Source organism: Nyctereutes procyonoides, unplaced genomic scaffold (assembly GCF_905146905.1).
Source record: "Nyctereutes procyonoides isolate TBG_1078 unplaced genomic scaffold, NYPRO_anot_genome, whole genome shotgun sequence".
Taxonomy (NCBI): Eukaryota; Metazoa; Chordata; class Mammalia; order Carnivora; family Canidae; genus Nyctereutes; species Nyctereutes procyonoides.
In genome coordinates, this window is record NW_026575131.1 from 33111941 (window position 1) to 33130545 (window position 18605).

Here is an 18605-nt window from a genome sequence, read left to right on the forward strand (position 1 = left end):
TGTGTCCCAGGCCAGAGGTAGAATAATAGAAAGTTAGGACAAAAAAGACACACACCAGCTCTATGTGACCTTTTAAAGAGCCTTTATCTCCTGTGAATTGCAAGGGAATCTAGGAAATGTGGTCTTATTTATCTGGGCATATTGTTATCTAGAATAAAATTGGAGTTCTAAGGGAAAAGAGATGGTAGGTATTAGGTAGGCAGCTAGCAGCCTTGCCATTGTCATGCTAAATTTGGGGTATCTATTTGATGTCCAAGTGGAAGAGTCTAGGAAAGCTGTGTAGTATAGCCTTGGTATGTAAATATCATTGACCCTTCCTTTATATTGTGTTATCTTTAGTTTTAGTATAAAAATATTTATTAGCTCTTTTGCAGATGTACTCGTGACCTCAGACCACCCAATTCTGTTTTCCCCATTAAGGTTTTAATTTCTTCAACCCCAAATTCTTCTCTCACAGGTGGACTCTTATCATAGACTTCTTAAGTTTTTCTTTTTCTTTATTTTTAGCCATGGCCTGAAGATGCCCTTGAACTTGTAGCTGTGAAATTCCTAGAAACGCTGGAGCTTACTGAGTTTGAAAGACGAGAGATAGTTCCAATCTGCAAACACTTTCACACTACCATTATGGATCTATCAGAAAGGTTAGTATTAATAAATTTTAAAATGACAATAATGCCTTATGTTTTAACATGTCTCTTTTTTGTGAAAGCTCAAGATTTCAAAAGGATTTCTATGTCTTCTAAATATTTCTGATCATTTAATTAGGACCAAGGCTTGCAAGTATTGGAAAACTATTTGACCTAGGTTTAAGAAAGAGGGAGAATTTATTATAAAGATACAGGGGTGTCTCACAAAGCTTAAGGGAAAGATTATAGCTGGATCATAGATGTGACTGGAAACAGGAGCTAGAAAGTCATCCTAAATCCAGAAACATTTTTTCTGTTTCTCATCTCTGTTTCTTTCTGGGAATCTGCTTCTTTCTCTTTCTTTGAAGACTGTATTTTCTTTCTTTTTCTTTTTTTGTATTTCTTTGGCTTTTTCCAGTTTAATTGAGAGATAATTGATATATAACATTGCATAAATTTAAGATGTACAGCATAACTTTATATATCATATATATATTGTGAAGTGATTACTATATTAAGTTTAGTTAACATCACCTCAATTTTTTTCTTGTGATGAGAACTTTTAAGATCTACTCTCTTAGCAAGTTTCAAATACACACTACAGTATCATTAACTATAGTCACCATGCTGCATTACATTCCCAGAACTTATTAACCTCATCATTAGAAATGTGTACCTTTTGACCACATTTACCCAATTTTCCCCCACCCTGCCCCCTGCCTCTGGAACCTCCAATTTGTTCTTCATTTCTATGAATTATTATTATTTTTTTAGTTTTCACATACAAATGAGATCATATGGTATTTGGCAGACTGAGTTTTCTACTTCCCAATGGATATGGAGGAAACTGTCTGCCTCTGAGTTCTCAGGTTTACTTATTGCAATTTTAGGTCTAGGCAGACTGATTGGCTCTTTCCACCTCCCTTTGCTAAATTTATTCCAAAATGTGATTAGCCTCATCTGTGTCCAGTGCCCAACCCTGGTCTAATGTTAAGATGGCAAGTCTCATAGAACAAACATTGCTACCGGGGCACTGTATGGAAGTTGCTATATCCTATCTGTGATACCCCTTCCTGCTACACTTCCCTAGCTTCACAGTACCTTGGGTCCCTTTATAGCATTAGATCCTCCTGGCTTATGAAACATGTAAAAAGACCTATATCTTGCTGTTGTTTACCTATGATACCCATCTTTGGTGATTTGTGCTTTTTAAACACACTTCTGCTATCTGATATTTTGTAGACAAGAAATTAGGATGTGGTTATGTGCAGAATTCTTAGAATGTTATAAAGGTCAAATATGCAGCAGCTTCTAAATAAAATTAACCTTTATTCTTATAGGTTTGTTGCTGATGCTGTGCTGAATACACCTCTTACTTTGTGCAACAACTTACTTAGAGTAAGATATGTTATCTTTCTGTCTTAGGTTCTTGCAGGAGCTAGGACGACATAATTATGTTACTGCTACTTCTTATCTTGAACTTATTGCCTCATTTCGACAGCTTTTGACTAAGAGGCGACAAGCTGTCATGGAAGCAAAACAGCGATATGTGAATGGGCTTGATAAACTAGCTTTTGCTGAGTCTCAGGTAAATTTGATGAGCTGCTCAAAATGGTAATATATTATGGGAAATATAAGAAATCATAAATAACAAGAGTTATAATTTATCAAGATTATATTATGCACCAGGGACTGTGTATTATGTGCTTCATACTCATTCCTTCAATTATTCCTCATAACCACTCCAGGAGGTAGACATTTTAATGATCCTCATTTTACAGATGAGTAAAGTGAGTTTTAGAGAAATTCACTAAGGTTCCACACAGACTCAAATATATCCTGTTTCATTCTTTTTTAAAAAAGATTTTATTTATTTATTCATGAGAGACACTCAGAGAGAGGCAGAGACATAGGCAGAGGGAGAAGCAGGCTTCCTATGGGGAGCCCAATGTGGGACTCGATCTCAGGACCCTGGGATCACACCCTGAGCCGAGGGCAGACACTCAACCGCTGAGCCACTCAGGTGTCCTTATCCTGTTTTATTCTTGTTTGTTGTTGTCGTTGTGGGAAGCCCAATATGGAGCTTGAACTCACAATATTGAAATTAAGACCTGAGATGAGATCAAGAGTTGAATGCTCAACCGAATGAGCTACCCAGGAGCCCCTATATTCTTACGTTTTCAACATTTGGAGAAAATACAATAAGCCTGGGTTGCCTTTTAGTTTTGTTTGTTTTTTATCATAATAGCTGGTTAAATATAAGATTGCATGTGTGTATTTTTAATGAGTCAAGTGCTAGTGATACATATTAGCATTAGTTCAGTGTAAGCAACACAGCTTTGAGTGATCCATATGCATTGTATACCATGCACATAGTTTAATAGGGGCACCTCAAGTTGCCACCTTCTTTCTATCTGCAGTTCTTCCATGATAACTGCATTCTCTCACTGTTCAATCATATACTTGGCCATGCCCTCATGGTTTTTTTTATCACATAAAGAACTGGAAGGAAAAGTTAAAGTTTTTCTGGCCGTGATGCCTTATGATACCTTTAACTTTAAATTTTCTGCATTTAGCTTCTGCAGCTCTTGTAGCTATGAAAACTTAATGACAAACTGTCTATTTAGGTTGGAGAAATGAAAATGGAGCTTGTCCAATTACAGCCCAAACTGGAGGAAGCTAAAATTGAAAATGCACATATGATGCAGGTAGAGTATCCTGAGTTTTTTAAAATTAATGTCAGAAAGCAATTGAAATATGTAAAATTAGCCTTGAAAATATGCCTTAATTTTTTTGCCACTACTAGATCTTAGGGACCTTACCCTTTTCTACTAACTGGTTATCTCACTGAGTCCCATGTGAGTTGTGTTGATTTGTTTTAAAAGATTTTATTTATTTATTTAGAGCGGGGGAGGGAGGGAGGGAGAGAGAGAGAGAGAGAGAGAGAGAGAGAGAGAGAGAGAATCCCAAGTAGACTCTGTGCTGAGTGTGGAGCCTGACAGAGGGATCAATCCCATGACCCCAAGACCATGATCTGAACCAAAATCAATAGTTGGATGCCCAGCTGACTGAGCCACCCAGGAGCCCCATTTGTTTTGATTTTGAAGGGAAATGAGAAGCCCATTATCCAGTTAGGTCGCATATACTTGCATTTCTCATTTTGTCCTGGGACCTCCTGCTCTTTGACTTGATTTGTTGGATTCCCTAATTTCTAAACTTTGTCTTGTTTCTAGGATGAAGAAAGCAGTAGGATGTTGGAAGAATTGTTTTATATATTTTTCTTTCTTTAGGTTATTGAGATAGAATCTGCACAAGTGGAAGCAAAAAGAAAGTTTGTGAAATTAGATGAAGAAATAGCCAGTGGCAAGGCTGAAGAAGCCCAAGTTCTGAAAAACGAGTGTGAGAGTGACCTAGCCGAGGCGATTCCAGCCTTGGAAGCAGCTCTGTCTGCCCTGGATACACTCAAGGCAAGTGTTTGTATGCTACCATGTGTTTCATCAACAAACTAGTAATAGATCCTTGGTTCATAAGGTATGATTCTTTTCCACTGGAGGGTGTTATATCATTTTTGTCCAGTTAACTGAAACTTGCCTCTTCATCATTCCTCTCTAATATGTCATTATCTTATATTTTTGCTGTTCATATGTTATTTATAATTTTCAATCAGGATATTCCAATGAGAATGGAACAAATGGTCTCCAAGAGGCCAAAGTGATCCTCTACATGGACCAGGAGGCATGAGTGTGGAGCTAGCTACCTTCCTGAAGCCTTCTGGATGTGCCTGTACAGAAAAACTTAAAGATCATTTCCAATATAGATGTGGGTGGCAGCTATCTGCATTACACTGCATTGTATATGACTTTTTACAGAGTCTTTAGGCAAGACCAGAACAATCTAACCCAGCAGAGCAGAAGAGACAGCTTCTGCTGACTAGGAAGCCCCAGTGTAGAAGGCAGTTCAGGATATTCAGACCCCATTCTTTACCCTTTTCCTCATCCTACTAATATCAATGTAAGATTCCTGACAAGACAGGGAGCTCAAAATTTGACAACCTATGGGAGCAAACTCTATCTGATTTTCAGATACATCAGCCTTCTAATTATAAGATATATTATTTTAGGGCAGTTATAGAAACTTCCTAATGCCTTCACTGTGCTGTGAGCCAGGAATTTAAAACACTGAGCTTATTGTTTTCTTCCTGTTTGTTCTCTGGCACATTTAAAAGCCACATCCTACCCAGTGGTCTTTCTTCATTCTCTCCTTAGACATTTATCATAGCAGCCACTCATTCTGGTAAAGCCTTGTTTTAAATAGGCACTCCATTCTAAATGACCGTGAGCATTAGTTGAAGTAACCATTTATCACTATGTACCATGGACTTTCAGCATTCCATCTGAAACTCAGAGGATTCTTGATGCTTTCAAACCTTACCAGTTCAGATCATTGATATTAGGTTCCCCTCTCATTGAGAGTTTGTTGCTTGTACCCTTCCTGGTATCAAATACTATATTATATGAGGTAGGCTTCAGTTGCAGAGAAGAGAATTGACTCTATTTTGTATAAGCAGACAAGGATTCTTTAAGGAATTTTGTAAATGGATTGCACAATTATTGGAAGAGCAGAAGAAATAGATTCTAGGCTGAGCTGCCAGGAATGACTCACAGAGCCAAATTGGAAATAGTCTACCAGAGGAATGATCCTCTGAGTCAGAAGCCTGCAGAGCTATCCTACAGAGCCACACTACACTCTGTAATCTATATCAGCAAATGAGATATATTACACCCTGCCCATATACCAATTTATTCATTCAGAATTCTGGTGTTATTCAAGTGATCTGATGGTGGAACCCAATGACCACACACAACTCTGACTTATGGGGCACTAAGATATATAGTTGTTAGCTTTCCAGCAATTGCAAAGGATGTCAGAAAGATATTGGAGTAGATAATAAGTAAGTGAATCTATTAGGTCTGTCATAACAATATATACCTTTATAGAAAATAAGTTTAAATTAAGATCTACTTCTACTTTCATTTTTTAAAAATAAAACTAATATATTAGCAAATATAGAATTAGTCTATCTAAATTAGGATTCTTAATCTGAGTTCAGTATAGGGGCTTGGTATGTGATTATATGCAAATTTTTTATATATGTGCAAAAATGTATTTTCTGGAGGATTCAGTTGTTATTATATTCCCATAAGGATCTTTGAACTCCCAAATGTTTGAAAATCATTGGTCTTAATCTGTGCTAAGCTTAAATTCTCTTTTATTAATCATTTCATAATTATGCAAAGCCCAAAACAATTATAATTTCAAATGAAAACTGATGCTCCATTGTTCTCCAACACTATTTTTAAAATTCTCATTATTTAAAAATAAACTAATCTGAAGATAATCTGTTTTCTTTCAATTTAGCCAGCTGACATTACAATTGTGAAATCAATGAAAAATCCTCCATCTGGTGTTAAATTAGTTATGGCTGCTATTTGTGTTATGAAAGATATAAAACCAGAAAAAATTTCGGATCCTTCAGGAACTGGAGGCAAGGTAATAACTAGACAACATTTAAATCATAGTCATGAATGTACAGACTGAGTCTATTAAATGTCAATAGTATCCAGTCCAAGAAAGAAACATTGTTTTCTAGATTGAATGGATTCAGAATAAACTATGGAAAACATATGCATGTTTTCCACAGTAAAGCTAAGGCAGTATAGCATCAGAAAAATGTGGTTCCAGTTGCTTCTATTTCTTTTTCTGTCTGCTCAGGTTACCTGCTATCACAGGGTGGGATGGAATGGACACTGAAATATGTGAGCTTCTTCCAGCTAAGATTCTCAAGAATGTGATATATAACCATATAAGTGTTATTTCTGAGCATTCAAAAAATTCTAAGTTAAGCAGTATAGCAGAGTTGTTAAAAGTATGTGTTCTGTATTCAGAAATCCTATCCCACTAGCAGTGTGACCTTGAGCAAGATGTTTAACTTCTGTGGGACTTGAGGATTATTATAGTACCTGCTTCATAAAGTCAATGTGAGGATTAGATTATACATATAGGTAGATACATATAGATTTTATGCATATAGATTATACATGTAGATAGATAATACATATAAAGCTCTTATATATAAAGCTTTATAAAGAGTTAAGTTAACAATAAATGTTAGCTGTTGTTATTACGATTATTATTTAAGGCTATATTCCTTAAAAAGGAAGGTATAGCACCCATCCTAAACTAAATTTATGGACTTATTTTTTTTTCAGGCTTTTATAGTACCTAGGTTTGAATTCCTGAATTGGAGAATTGGAATTTGTGTGTGTATGTGTGTGTGTGTGTGCATTCTATGCTTTACTGAAATAATAAATAAATAGGCTCTCATCTTAGAAGTCATTCTCATTTACACACACACACACACACACACACACACACACACCTACCTATCAGGCTTCTGGAATTAGAAAAAAAACTGTTGGGCTAGTTATCTAATGTTTTTGCTAGCACAAGTACCATGTGCTTTATCCTGTAACTGGCAGAGCAATGTGTAAACCTGGTCTTCTTTTTCTTCTTTTTCTCACCTGGGATGCCTAGTTGGGTGAGGGAGTCATCTATAAGAAAAATGTTTGCTGCCTGTCTTATACTCTCTTTGGGCTGCTATTATAAATTACTATTTCTCACAGTTCTGGAGGCTGGGAATTCCAAGGTCGAGGCTCTAGTAGATTCAGTGTCAGGTGGAAGGCCCACTACCTGGTTTCTAGATGGCCTTCTTTTTGCAGTGTCCTCACAAGGCAGAAGTGGGAGGGAGGTCTCTTTTATAAGGACACTAATCCCATTCATGACCATCACCTCCCTTTGACCCATTCTCCAAATACCATTACAATGGGGATTTGGTTTCAACATATGAATTTTGATGGGGGGTTGGGGGACACTCAGTCTATAGAACTACTTTTCTGGCTTGAAAGCCTCAAGAGTAAAGGAAAATAAAACTGGAAATAATAAAAATACATTTTTCTTATATGAAATTCTGATGGTGTTTATGCTAGTTACTTTTCTTGTATTTCCTAGAGAGAAATAACTGCATCATTTGCATTTCAATATATAATTTTTATAATGAATTTAACATATAAGTTTATGTTCATATCTTAAATGTTTGATATGTTTAATATGTTCTTGGGAAGAAGAGTCTTTTTATTTCCAAAGAGATGTAAATTGTTATTTTTAAAGTATATTATTTCTCTGGATAATATACCTTAAGCTTCTGGAAGAAAATTTTATACTGAGCATCTCTAATTATACATCTAATAAGTTTCCATAAATTTTATTTATAGATATTAGATTACTGGGGACCTAGCAAAAAGCTTCTGGGAGATATGAATTTCTTAAGAGATTTGAGAGAATATGACAAAGACAACATTCCAGTGAGTTTCATTGGATTTTTTATATACATATAACTTTGCCAAGGTGTATAAGATCTTTAACATGATACAATATTATATAAAACATTAGATAATAATTTTTAGGATTAAAATAATGCAGGAATGTTATGTTATTGACTATATTATGAATTCTCACAATGCATAAAACCACCCCTTCATACTACTGAAAATCATTTAATGAATTACTGTTTTAGTGTATTATTAACATGAAACATTTCTCTACCTTATAACAGTTCCATAAATCTGAAACACAGATGTATGTGAGATAAAAAATGGTCATGCACTTTTCCATCCAAATTTGTATTTATTTATTAATGTTTAATTGTTCTTTCCACTTGTTTCTACATATTTTTCCAATCTCCAAAGGTCTTTTAATTTTTTTTGGAAAAAATTTATTCTCTCAATGTCTGTAATCCTGCATTTTTTGCTCACAAATATGACTTGTGTTTCTATTACAATTAGGCTTATCTTAAAATTATCTCAAAGTACTGACTTTGGTTTTTAAAGACAACATAACTTTTTAATGTAACATTTTACTATGCATGATTTTTTTTCATCTTATGATTGTATGACATATGTTGAGATCAAAATGTTTGTTGTATAGGTGACTGTTATGCAGAAGATACGTGGTGAATACCTAACAAACCCTGAGTTTGATGCTTCTAAGATTGCTAAAGCTTCTTCTGCAGCTGAGGGTCTGTGTAAGTGGATCATGGCTATGGAAGTGTATGACAGAGTTGCAAAGGTATTTTGAGGATCAAATCATTCATTTTCTATTGAAATATTCCTAGAAATTATAATCTATGTATATATTGCCTAGTTAAGAAGTTACTAAAAGTGAGACTAGAAAGAATTTATTTTGCTGCAGCTCAGACATCAGATGTTGAGCACCAAGTAGATGAAGAGAATACTTGTGTATGATATAACCTGGTCTTGGCTAGTGGTAGTGAGTGGTAATGCTGTGGGAACAGGGATGAATTGGCCAGAATAACCTGTACCTATAGAGCCTTGGGGCAAAAGAGAACTAAAGTTTCAGAAGCAAAGAAAATTTCAAAACTTCAAGGGTGAAGGGGCAGATTAAAATTTTGATTCAAAGCATCAGAAGTTAGAAGATCCAGTAGATTTAAGAGGCAGAGCATAGACAACTGCCCTGAAGTAACAGCATGCATAGGTAGGGAATCTTTTATGGAGAATCGTTAAAAGCATTTTGTAAATTTGGCTAGCAAAAGACCAGGAAACGGTGGCTTTGCCCTCTGTAGCTTGCAGAATTCTACTGAGGGAAGCAGGTAATATAAATAAAAAGGCAGACAAAAATACATGGTAGCATGTATTTAGAATAATCTCAGAGTACAGAATAATTGATGAGGCTGTCACAATTGAAAATATTTTCCTAATAAGGTACCTGTACCTGTAGAGAGGTAGGGATTTTGATTGGTTTCAGGGAAGTAGACTTATCAAAGAAATAAAATTAGTTTTATCTGGGATATTCTTCCTTTGAACATCTTGTCCCCTCCCCAAAGCAGGTTTGGGAGCTCTCAACCTAGCTCACTTCCACATGTCTCACAAGGCATGAAGCATAGAAGCCAAGGCATTCAGATTCTTTCCTGACTTCCCACGCTACACCTCCACAATACCATTTTAATTCTGATGCAGCTGCCCCATGTTATGGAAGGGTTGAAGGGAGATAGTCAGCAAGGTCTCCTCTGAAGTCAAAAGTAGAAAGTGGAGCTTCCTGCTATTTATTTAACACGTTCCCCCTTCAGGATTTTAGCCCAGAGGAGAGAAAACAGGACATTTGGTGTCTGATCCCTGCCTCCTCCTTCCCTCTTTTCCATCAACTTAATTCATGGCAATGAACCAGAAGATTTAGATCTTCCTTCTTTCAAACTGGCATATATTCTCTTTGGTCATCTTCTAAATTCTTTCTACCAATGACTTAAAACACACTCCTTGATCAAGTTTGGTCACAAACCCCATTCTTGATATATTAATGAACATAATGATATAAGAACTTTAGAAAATCTCCTTTCTCTCAACAAAGTGTGTCTTTTGAAAATTTCTTGAGGAAAATTCAGTTTTCATAGTGAAACTGAACATCAGGCTTTCTTTCTCCTTGTACTTTGTTATCATAGTCTTAATGCCCCCAAGGTAAATGTATTGCCTCAGCCCACTGGGAAGAAAACCACAGATTTGAAAAAGCCATACACACACAAACAGAAGCATATTTGTATATTTGAAACATTTATAATTTCTGCTACATAGTATTCCTTTTTTTTTTTTTTTTTTGGTAACAGTTGAATGGCAACTTCTCATTATTTTCAGACATTTTGCTATATATGTGTTATTTCCACTATATATTCTAACATTTTGTTAGTCTGGAATAATTCATCTATTTTATAGATGACCATTTGCTGTCCAGAATGTTTTACATATTCTATATGACATATAAATATATTTTTCTTTATTTAGGGGAAAATATGTGTGAGATTTAAGGCAAAGTGTTTATTTTGTATAATTTATTCTTATAAGTAACAAATGTATTTATAATAGTAATTAATCACTTTTCACCCATCATATATATAAAGGATTATTGTAGGTGTCCGTTTTACATAGCACCTGCATATATTGTTCCCAAATAGGTAGTGGCACCCAAGAAAGCCCGCTTAACAGAAGCTCAGAAGTCCCTAGCTGAGATAATGGAGCTTTTGAATCAGAAGAGAGCAGAACTGGCAGACGTAGAATATCATTTGGAAAATTTACAAAGAACGTTTAATGAGAAGACTGAGGAAAAGGCACGTTTAGAAGACCAGGTGGAACTCTGTGCTAAGAAACTTGAAAGAGCCTCAAAACTAATTGGAGGACTGGGTGGAGAAAAATCGAGGTCAGATTTCTACTTATTTTAACAACATTTAAGAAAGTCAGGCTTGAATATGTTACTTTCTTTGGGTGTTCTGATTAGTGATTTTTAAATGTCTGGTTTAGAATGTGAGGCATTCAACAAGTTACCTGGCCAGGCTTTTCCAAACAGAATATCAATATCAAGGATGATACTTGCCACTTGTTTCCATTTTTAAAAAAATTAGCAAATAAGGCAAATGATAATTCTTAATCTAAGTGGTATGTGGGTGATAGTTTTATAATTCTTTCCAATTTTGTGTGTGTTCAAAATTTTTCATAATAAAATGTGGGGGGAGGAGCAGTGGATATATGGCTCACTTTCTTAAAATTTATTTCAAAGAAGACATAACTGGACTGATCTAACTAAAACAGTTAGCTTTATTCTAATCTGTTTATTTGTACTGACCAGCCAGCTATCTCATTTAGTTATTATATGTGTTGAGTGAACAGTATGATAAGGTAATAGACCTTTGACAGTACTTTGTAGTGCAAATTAGGTAGTTTTGAAATGCACTTTTTTATTGTAAAGACTTCATGAAATGGAAAAAATACCAACCTTATTAGCATTAGTATGCCAGCTTTTGTACAACTTAAATATAATTTTTTATAATGAATTGCAAATGTTTATGTTTTACAGACTAACAATAAATACTGAAACAAATAGCAGCACCACAAGGCCAAATCATCCTGGAGAAAGTTTATTAGACGAAATGCTGGCATGTTTTTGTTTTTGTTCTTCCTTATTTTAAAGGGTCAGGTCCTGTAAGAAATAATCTAATAATGAAATGTGGATTGTCATTCATATAGCATAGATACATATTATAGCATGTCAGCCCTAGAAGGCACCCAACCTCCTCATTTTATAGATAATAATCCAACATTTCGTGGCATTTTGTTATAGAATTTGGACTAGTAAAAAAAAAAAAAAGAATTTGGACTAGTAGTCCCTTACTAGTAAGTGGTCTATTACCGTCTTCCATCATTCTCTATGGTGAGACAATTTTGCCTTTGGTTGATCTCACAGGTGGTCTCAGGCTGCAGATGACCTTCAGATAATATATGAAAATTTGACTGGTGATGTTTTAGTATCAGCAGGAGTAATAGCCTATCTTGGTGCTTTCACTTCTGGCTTTCGACAAACATGTACAGAAGATTGGAGCATGTTGTGTAAGGTAATGGTTTTATGTTTCATAAGTTTCCTTTTGTATATTCAGAGTATGTGTTGGGGTATTGTGCAGGCAAAAATGGTAATAAGGAGAAAGAGAAGAAATAGCTGAAAGTGTGGGGTCTTGTTTGATCAGTAAGATACTTTTATAGTCCAACTTTCAATTCAGTGTGTTTTTTGGTTATTAAATAATATCTAATGACAAATCAGTAATTTTAAAAATATTTCATCCAACAAGATGAAATAGAACATTAGATATTTTTATTTCTTACAGGAGAAAAGAATTCCATGTTCAGAGGAATTCTCATTGAGTAAGACGCTGGGTGATCCAGTAAAAATTAGAGCTTGGAATATTGCTGGATTGCCAACAGATACTTTCTCCATAGATAATGGAGTGATTGTTAATAACTCCAGGCGTTGGTAAGGAACATAAAGTATTTTTCACTTATTTTATCTGAACGTATTTAAATGTAGAGAAAAGTTGACAGGGCTTTAGAGTAAGAACCCACATACCTACTACCTCCTAGATTCTACCATTAACATTTTATTATTCTTGCTGCTTTATCACATACTTATCCATCCCTCTATCCATCCGTCAACTCATCCTTTGTATACACTTCAACATAAGTTGCAAATATGGTTACACTTTTCCCCAAATGCTTCAGCATGCATATTATTAACTTAAGTTGTTTTTGTTTGATTGTTTTTTTTCTTTTGAGATAAAATTTATGTGTAATGAAATATACAAGAGTTAAGTATACCATTCATGAGTTCCAAAAACAGTGTACATTTGATACAGATACAGAATATGCCTAACATCCAGGGAGTTTTCTTATGTCTCTTCCCAGTAAATCCTCATTCTTACTCCAACGTGGGAAATTATTACTTTATTTTCCACCACAGGTTTGTTTTGCCTATTCTAGAATTTCATATAAACAGAATAATATATATATACTCTTTTGTGTAAGGCTTCTTCCACAAAGCACAGCATTCCTATTTTTTTGTTACTAAGTAATATTCCATTGTATAACTATATCACCATCCATTCTCCTATTGATGGACACTGGGGCTGTTTCCAGTTTTGACTATACACTGTACACATTTTAACTAGGTATTTCTACCTGTTTTTAAGAAACTATAACTTGATATTTTATGCAATTTCATGGATATCTTTTTTAATTGCTATCATTGATAGCATGATAACTGAATTTTTCAGATGGTTTATTATCTTTTTATTTATATCGCTTTGAAAAACTTGACAATTATTCTTTTCTGAGGAATCATTTCCTATAAATGATTATTTATCCATGTTGTCATTTAATTTTAAGTCTTTCCATGGGACTATATCTCAAACATATTATGATAAATAATGTTGAGCTTATACATTCCTGAGATACTGTTGTAAGTGCCCTATATTCTCAAAAATTCCTATGAGTTAGACATTATTATTATTCCACTTTACAGATGAGGAAATTGAGGCCAAGTGATTTAATGATCTGAAATTTAGTAGATAACTGATCTAATAAATGGTGGAGTCACAATTTTAACCCAGGCAATTTTACTTCCAAATCTTTGTTCTTAATTACTATGTGAAGTATGTGGAATAGGATATCACATTTACTGCCTTTAAAACTATAATGGATATTTTAGTCATCCTGTGGAATATGAGATACATATAAAGAAACCTTACATTCTGAAAGTCTGAGTTATTGTTCACTTATATTCTTTGGAAGCATCACTAGATACTTTAAGACATCTAAGTTTCCTTTATGTTGAAAGTATGGTTTTAATAAAATAAGGATGTATATGGTCATATTTTGAATGTTTAACTGCTCAAATTTTGCTTGAATATGAACATCCTTAGTTTGAAACTTCTAGATAATTAGTAAGTTTGTCAAAATCTAAGAAAGTATATTTAGCTATTCAAAAAAATATGTTCTCTGATAGAGCAGGGAAAGTTGTACTTAACAGAATACTATACCCCAAGTTTTTCTAATTCTGTTTAAAACTCTTTTCAATGCATTGGTGGCCTGGCCACTCAGATTTTTTAAATTGCAGTTCAGAAAACGCTGTTGGTATATCTATATCTTAATTAAAAATGGAGGAAGCCAGAGGTTTTAGGGTTGTATGTAAATTGAGGAAAACAATCTGTCATCTTCTGGCAGAAAGCTGACTCTTCTAATAAAGTAATATTCCAATGGAGTTACCCTTTCTACCTGTTATTTGTGGACCAGCTGGTCAACAGGCCATGGACTAGGTGACTTTAAAGAATTAATCTCCATCCTTGTAGCTCAGACTTCACTTCTTACCACTTGAGCCCAATCTAGTCATCTATGACTGTCATCCTTGTTGACACCAATATAAGTTGTCGTAAGAGGCTTAGTCTTCTTTCTGTAACTCCTGACAGTAAAACCCAGTAATGTAGCTAGCGTTCACTCTCTGGTTACTCTATCGTAAGTGTATCTCAGAGAAAGTTTGGGCCACCAGGCCACTGGAAGGTGAAAATAGGTCTGTCTCTCAGGGTGTAGGAACAATCTTCTGTGTTATTCTCTTCACAGCTGCTTCATTAGTCTATCTCTAATGATGTGATCTCTCTCTGTTCTTCTATGCATATGGCTGTTCACTAAGGAAGCCTCAGTTTCTAAGTTCACAAAATACATCAGTTGAAAAAATATAGATTAACGAGAACCATCAAGTCAAAATTGGCTTAGCTCGGGAGAAATATCCACCTTAGGTTTAGTCACCTATGGCTTGGGACCAAGCCATTATAGTAACAAACATGGGTGTTGGAGGTCAGTAGTGTAGTTATCAGAAAGAGTCATAAGCTGGGAAAACATTGCACTTTTTACAATTAGGACTCTGGTGCTTGCTTTGTGTGGGTGAGTGTGTGTGTGTGTGTGTGTGTGTGTATGTGTGTGTGTATGTGTGTGTGTATATCTTTGGACATGATAAAAAGTAAGGATCTAATTTTACTTTATTTTTTTATAAGGCTAGCCATGTACTCCAGCACTGTGTCACTATTTATTAAGGTATTCATCCTTTCCTCATGAATTTATAATATTACTTTAGTCCCTTTAGTCTTTTTTTAAAGATTATTTATTTATTTTAATTTAAATTCAAATCAATTTGCCAACCCTTTAGTGTTTCTTTTAGTGAAGACTTGTGAATTGGTCTGAAGATGTCTTTGTTTTTCTCATTTAAAGAAATTTTTAAGTCAGATTTATTGAGATATGATTTATATACAGTAAAAATCTATAAATTTTAGGTGTACTATTTTATGAATTTTGACTAAGGCTATGATCCTATGATCTCTGCCACAATCAAGATACAGAACATTTCCAACCATTTGAGGATTTTAAATGGAGAGAGGGAATGACATAACTTTTTTTGGTTTTTGTTTTTCAGTTAACATAAAAATGACATAATTCTCTTCACTTGTAATCAGAGTGTTTAGATCATTTATACTTAATTATTGATACATTTAGATTTTTTAAAATTTTTATTTATTAGATTTTATTTATTTATTCATGAGAGACACACAGAGAGGCAGAGAAACAGGCAGAGAGAGAAGCAGGTTCCACGCAGGGAGCCTGATGTGGGACTCGATCCTAGGTCTCCAGGATCATGCCCTGGACCGAAGGTGGCACTAAACCACTGAGCCACCCGGGCTGCCCGATACATTTAGATTTAAATCTGCTGTATTGCTAGTTGTTTTTTGTCTCATTTGTTCTTTTTTTTTAAATAATAAATTTATTTTTTATTGGTGTTCAATTGGCCAACATACAGAATAACACCCAGTGCTCATCCCGTCAAGTGCCCCCCTCAGTGCCCGTCACCCAGTCACCCCCACCCCTGCCCTCCTCCCCTTCCACCTCCCCTAGTTCATTTCCCAGAGTTAGGAGTCTTCATGTTCTGTCTCCCTTACTGATATTTCCTACCCATTTCTTCTCCCTTCCCTTCTGTTCCCTTTCACTATTATTTATATTCCCCAAATTAATGAGACCATATAATGTTTGTCCTTCTCCGATTGACTTACTTCACTCAGCATAATACCCTCCAGTTCCATCCACGTTGAAGCAAATGGTGGGTATTTGTCGTTTCTAATGGCTGAGTAATATTCCATTGTATACATAAACCACATCTTCTTTATCCATCATCTTTCGATGGACACCGAGGCTCCTTCCACAGTTTGGCTATTGTGGACCTTGCTGCTAGAAACATCGGGGTGCAGGTGTCCCGGCGTTTCATTGCATCTGAATCTTTGGGGTAAATCCCTAACAGTGCAATTGCTGGGCATTTGTTCTTTATTCCTTTTATCTTTTGTTCCCCACCTGGCTTTGGAGTAATTGAAATTTTTTATTATTTCATTGGCTTATTTGTTATATACTCCTTAGTCTTTGCTCTAGAGCTTACAATATACCTCTTCAATTTATTACTGAATACTTTCAAATAATATACTACTACACATATAGCATAAGAATCTTTCAACAGTATAATTCCAGTATCTTTTCTATTGTGGTGTTGTTGCATATTTTACTTTATCATATGTCATAAATCTCACAATACATTGTTACTCTTTTTGCTTTAGACAATAATTTATCTGTTAGAGTGATTAAATATAAGGAAAATAGTCTTTTATATTTCCTTTGTTTTTTTTCCTCCTATTTTTGGACCTCTTCATTTCTTTGTGTTTCTGTCTGATTTTATATTTCTTCTGCCTGAATATTTTTTTTATTTTTTCTAAAGAATATTTTTGGCAGTTCCTTATGTAGGTCTGTTGACAATTCACTCAGCATTTTTTCTCTGTTTCATCTTCATTTTGAAAGCTCTTTTTTGCTGGGTTTAGAATTCTGAAGTGACAGGTTTTCAGGTATTTTTTTTTTCCTTTAAGGATGTCATTCCATTGCTTCTGGCTTGCATGATGAAAGTCTGCTCTAAGTCTTATTTTAGTTCCGCTTTATGTAATTTGTCTTTTTTTTCTGCTGACAATTTTCAAATTTTTATCTTTTGTTTTCAGCAGTTTATAACCAATTCTTACTGTGCTTATTCATGATATCTAGAGTTTGTCTGTTTATAATATTGTATGGTAATCAAAGCAGTGCAGACTCTAGCATCAGGATAGTTGAATTCAAATTTTCCCCTATCACTTTCTGTCTTGAGATTTTGGTAACTTACTTGACCTCTCAATGCTTCAGGTGCCCCACCTGTAAATGGGGATGATAATTACTCCTACCTCATAGAAATGTGAGAAAGTGCCCAATATACAATAAGTCCTCAATAAATGTTAGTCTTTAAAAATAATTATCTTCAGATTCCTCATTTTAATGTGTCTATATCTCAAAATCGGACTTTGTTTACATTTTAACCACAAAGAAATTACTTTGCTGCTTTATTAACATGTCATCTGGCCACTTAACAGCAAAATTTCCCCCCAGGTTACTTTCTCTGTCAGAAGCATAGATGGATTATGCTTTTTAATTCAGATTTCCCAAGGATCTCAAATGTAGGCTAGCATACAACTGTCATACTAGTAAGGTTTGCTTGAAGTACAGATGCTATGGTGGGCCTCATCTCTCTGGATACAACTCAATTTTCCAATTATATATTTAATATTCACATAAGAGTATATTAAGTAGGAATTTTGGATATCTTTTAGAATAAACAACAATCTCTAAACATTGTATTACCAAGAACATTTATGCATTACTAAGAACATTGATTAGCATTAAATGTTAATTTACAAAACTTGTTACTTTTTTATTAGGGAATAAGCAATACTATATTTTTCCAATAATAAGGATATATAAGGATGAAACTAGTCCCTTTAAACAAGGCCTTGAAAGGTATTAAAAGCATCTAGTCAATTTTTAAGCAGTCATATGCTGAATAACTTTCTCATTTCCAGAATACTTTTTCACTGTTTGCTATGATAGCAAAAGTAAATTTTAACTAGTATCTGGTCCTTTTTGTATTTTAATAGGATTTTGGCACAGTTTGAGCTGGGAAAGAAAACAGCTAGTTAGCTACTAATTAGATTGTTTTGTCTTTTTTTTTCCTTTTAAAATTTTTATTTAAATTCTAGTTAGGTAACATACAATGTAATACTAGTTTCAGATATAGAATTTAGTGATTCATCACCTGCATACATTCTCCAGTGCTCATCACAGCAATTTCCCTCCTTAATTCCCATCACATATTTAACGTATTCTCCTACCCACCTTCTCTCCAGTAACCCTCATTTGTTCTCTATAGTTAACAGTCTGTTTCCTGGTTTGCCTCTCCCCACTCCCAGCCCCATGTTCATCTATTTTGTTTCTTAAATTCCACATGGGAGTGAAATCATATGGTATTTGTCTTTCTCTGACTTATTTCACTTAGCATAATACTCTCTGGCTCCATCCACATTATTACAAATGGCAAGGTTTCATTCTTTTTTATGGCTGAATAATATTTCAGTATGTGTGTGTGTACATACAT

At 34.6% G+C, this 18605-nt stretch overlaps 1 protein-coding gene across 1 annotated transcript in view; it reads left to right on the forward strand.

Annotated features, from left to right (window-relative positions):
• Positions 1-18605, forward strand: part of DNAH12 (dynein axonemal heavy chain 12) — a 211420-nt gene that overhangs the window by 130625 nt on the left and 62190 nt on the right. Inside the window, exons 46-55 of the mRNA XM_055344074.1 lie at positions 508-641; positions 2052-2214; positions 3254-3334; positions 3917-4093; positions 6045-6176; positions 7958-8047; positions 8670-8810; positions 10705-10946; positions 11988-12135; positions 12403-12548. Coding sequence (XP_055200049.1) covers positions 508-641; positions 2052-2214; positions 3254-3334; positions 3917-4093; positions 6045-6176; positions 7958-8047; positions 8670-8810; positions 10705-10946; positions 11988-12135; positions 12403-12548 — 1454 coding nt within the window. The remainder of the gene's footprint in view (positions 1-507; positions 642-2051; positions 2215-3253; positions 3335-3916; positions 4094-6044; positions 6177-7957; positions 8048-8669; positions 8811-10704; positions 10947-11987; positions 12136-12402; positions 12549-18605) is intronic.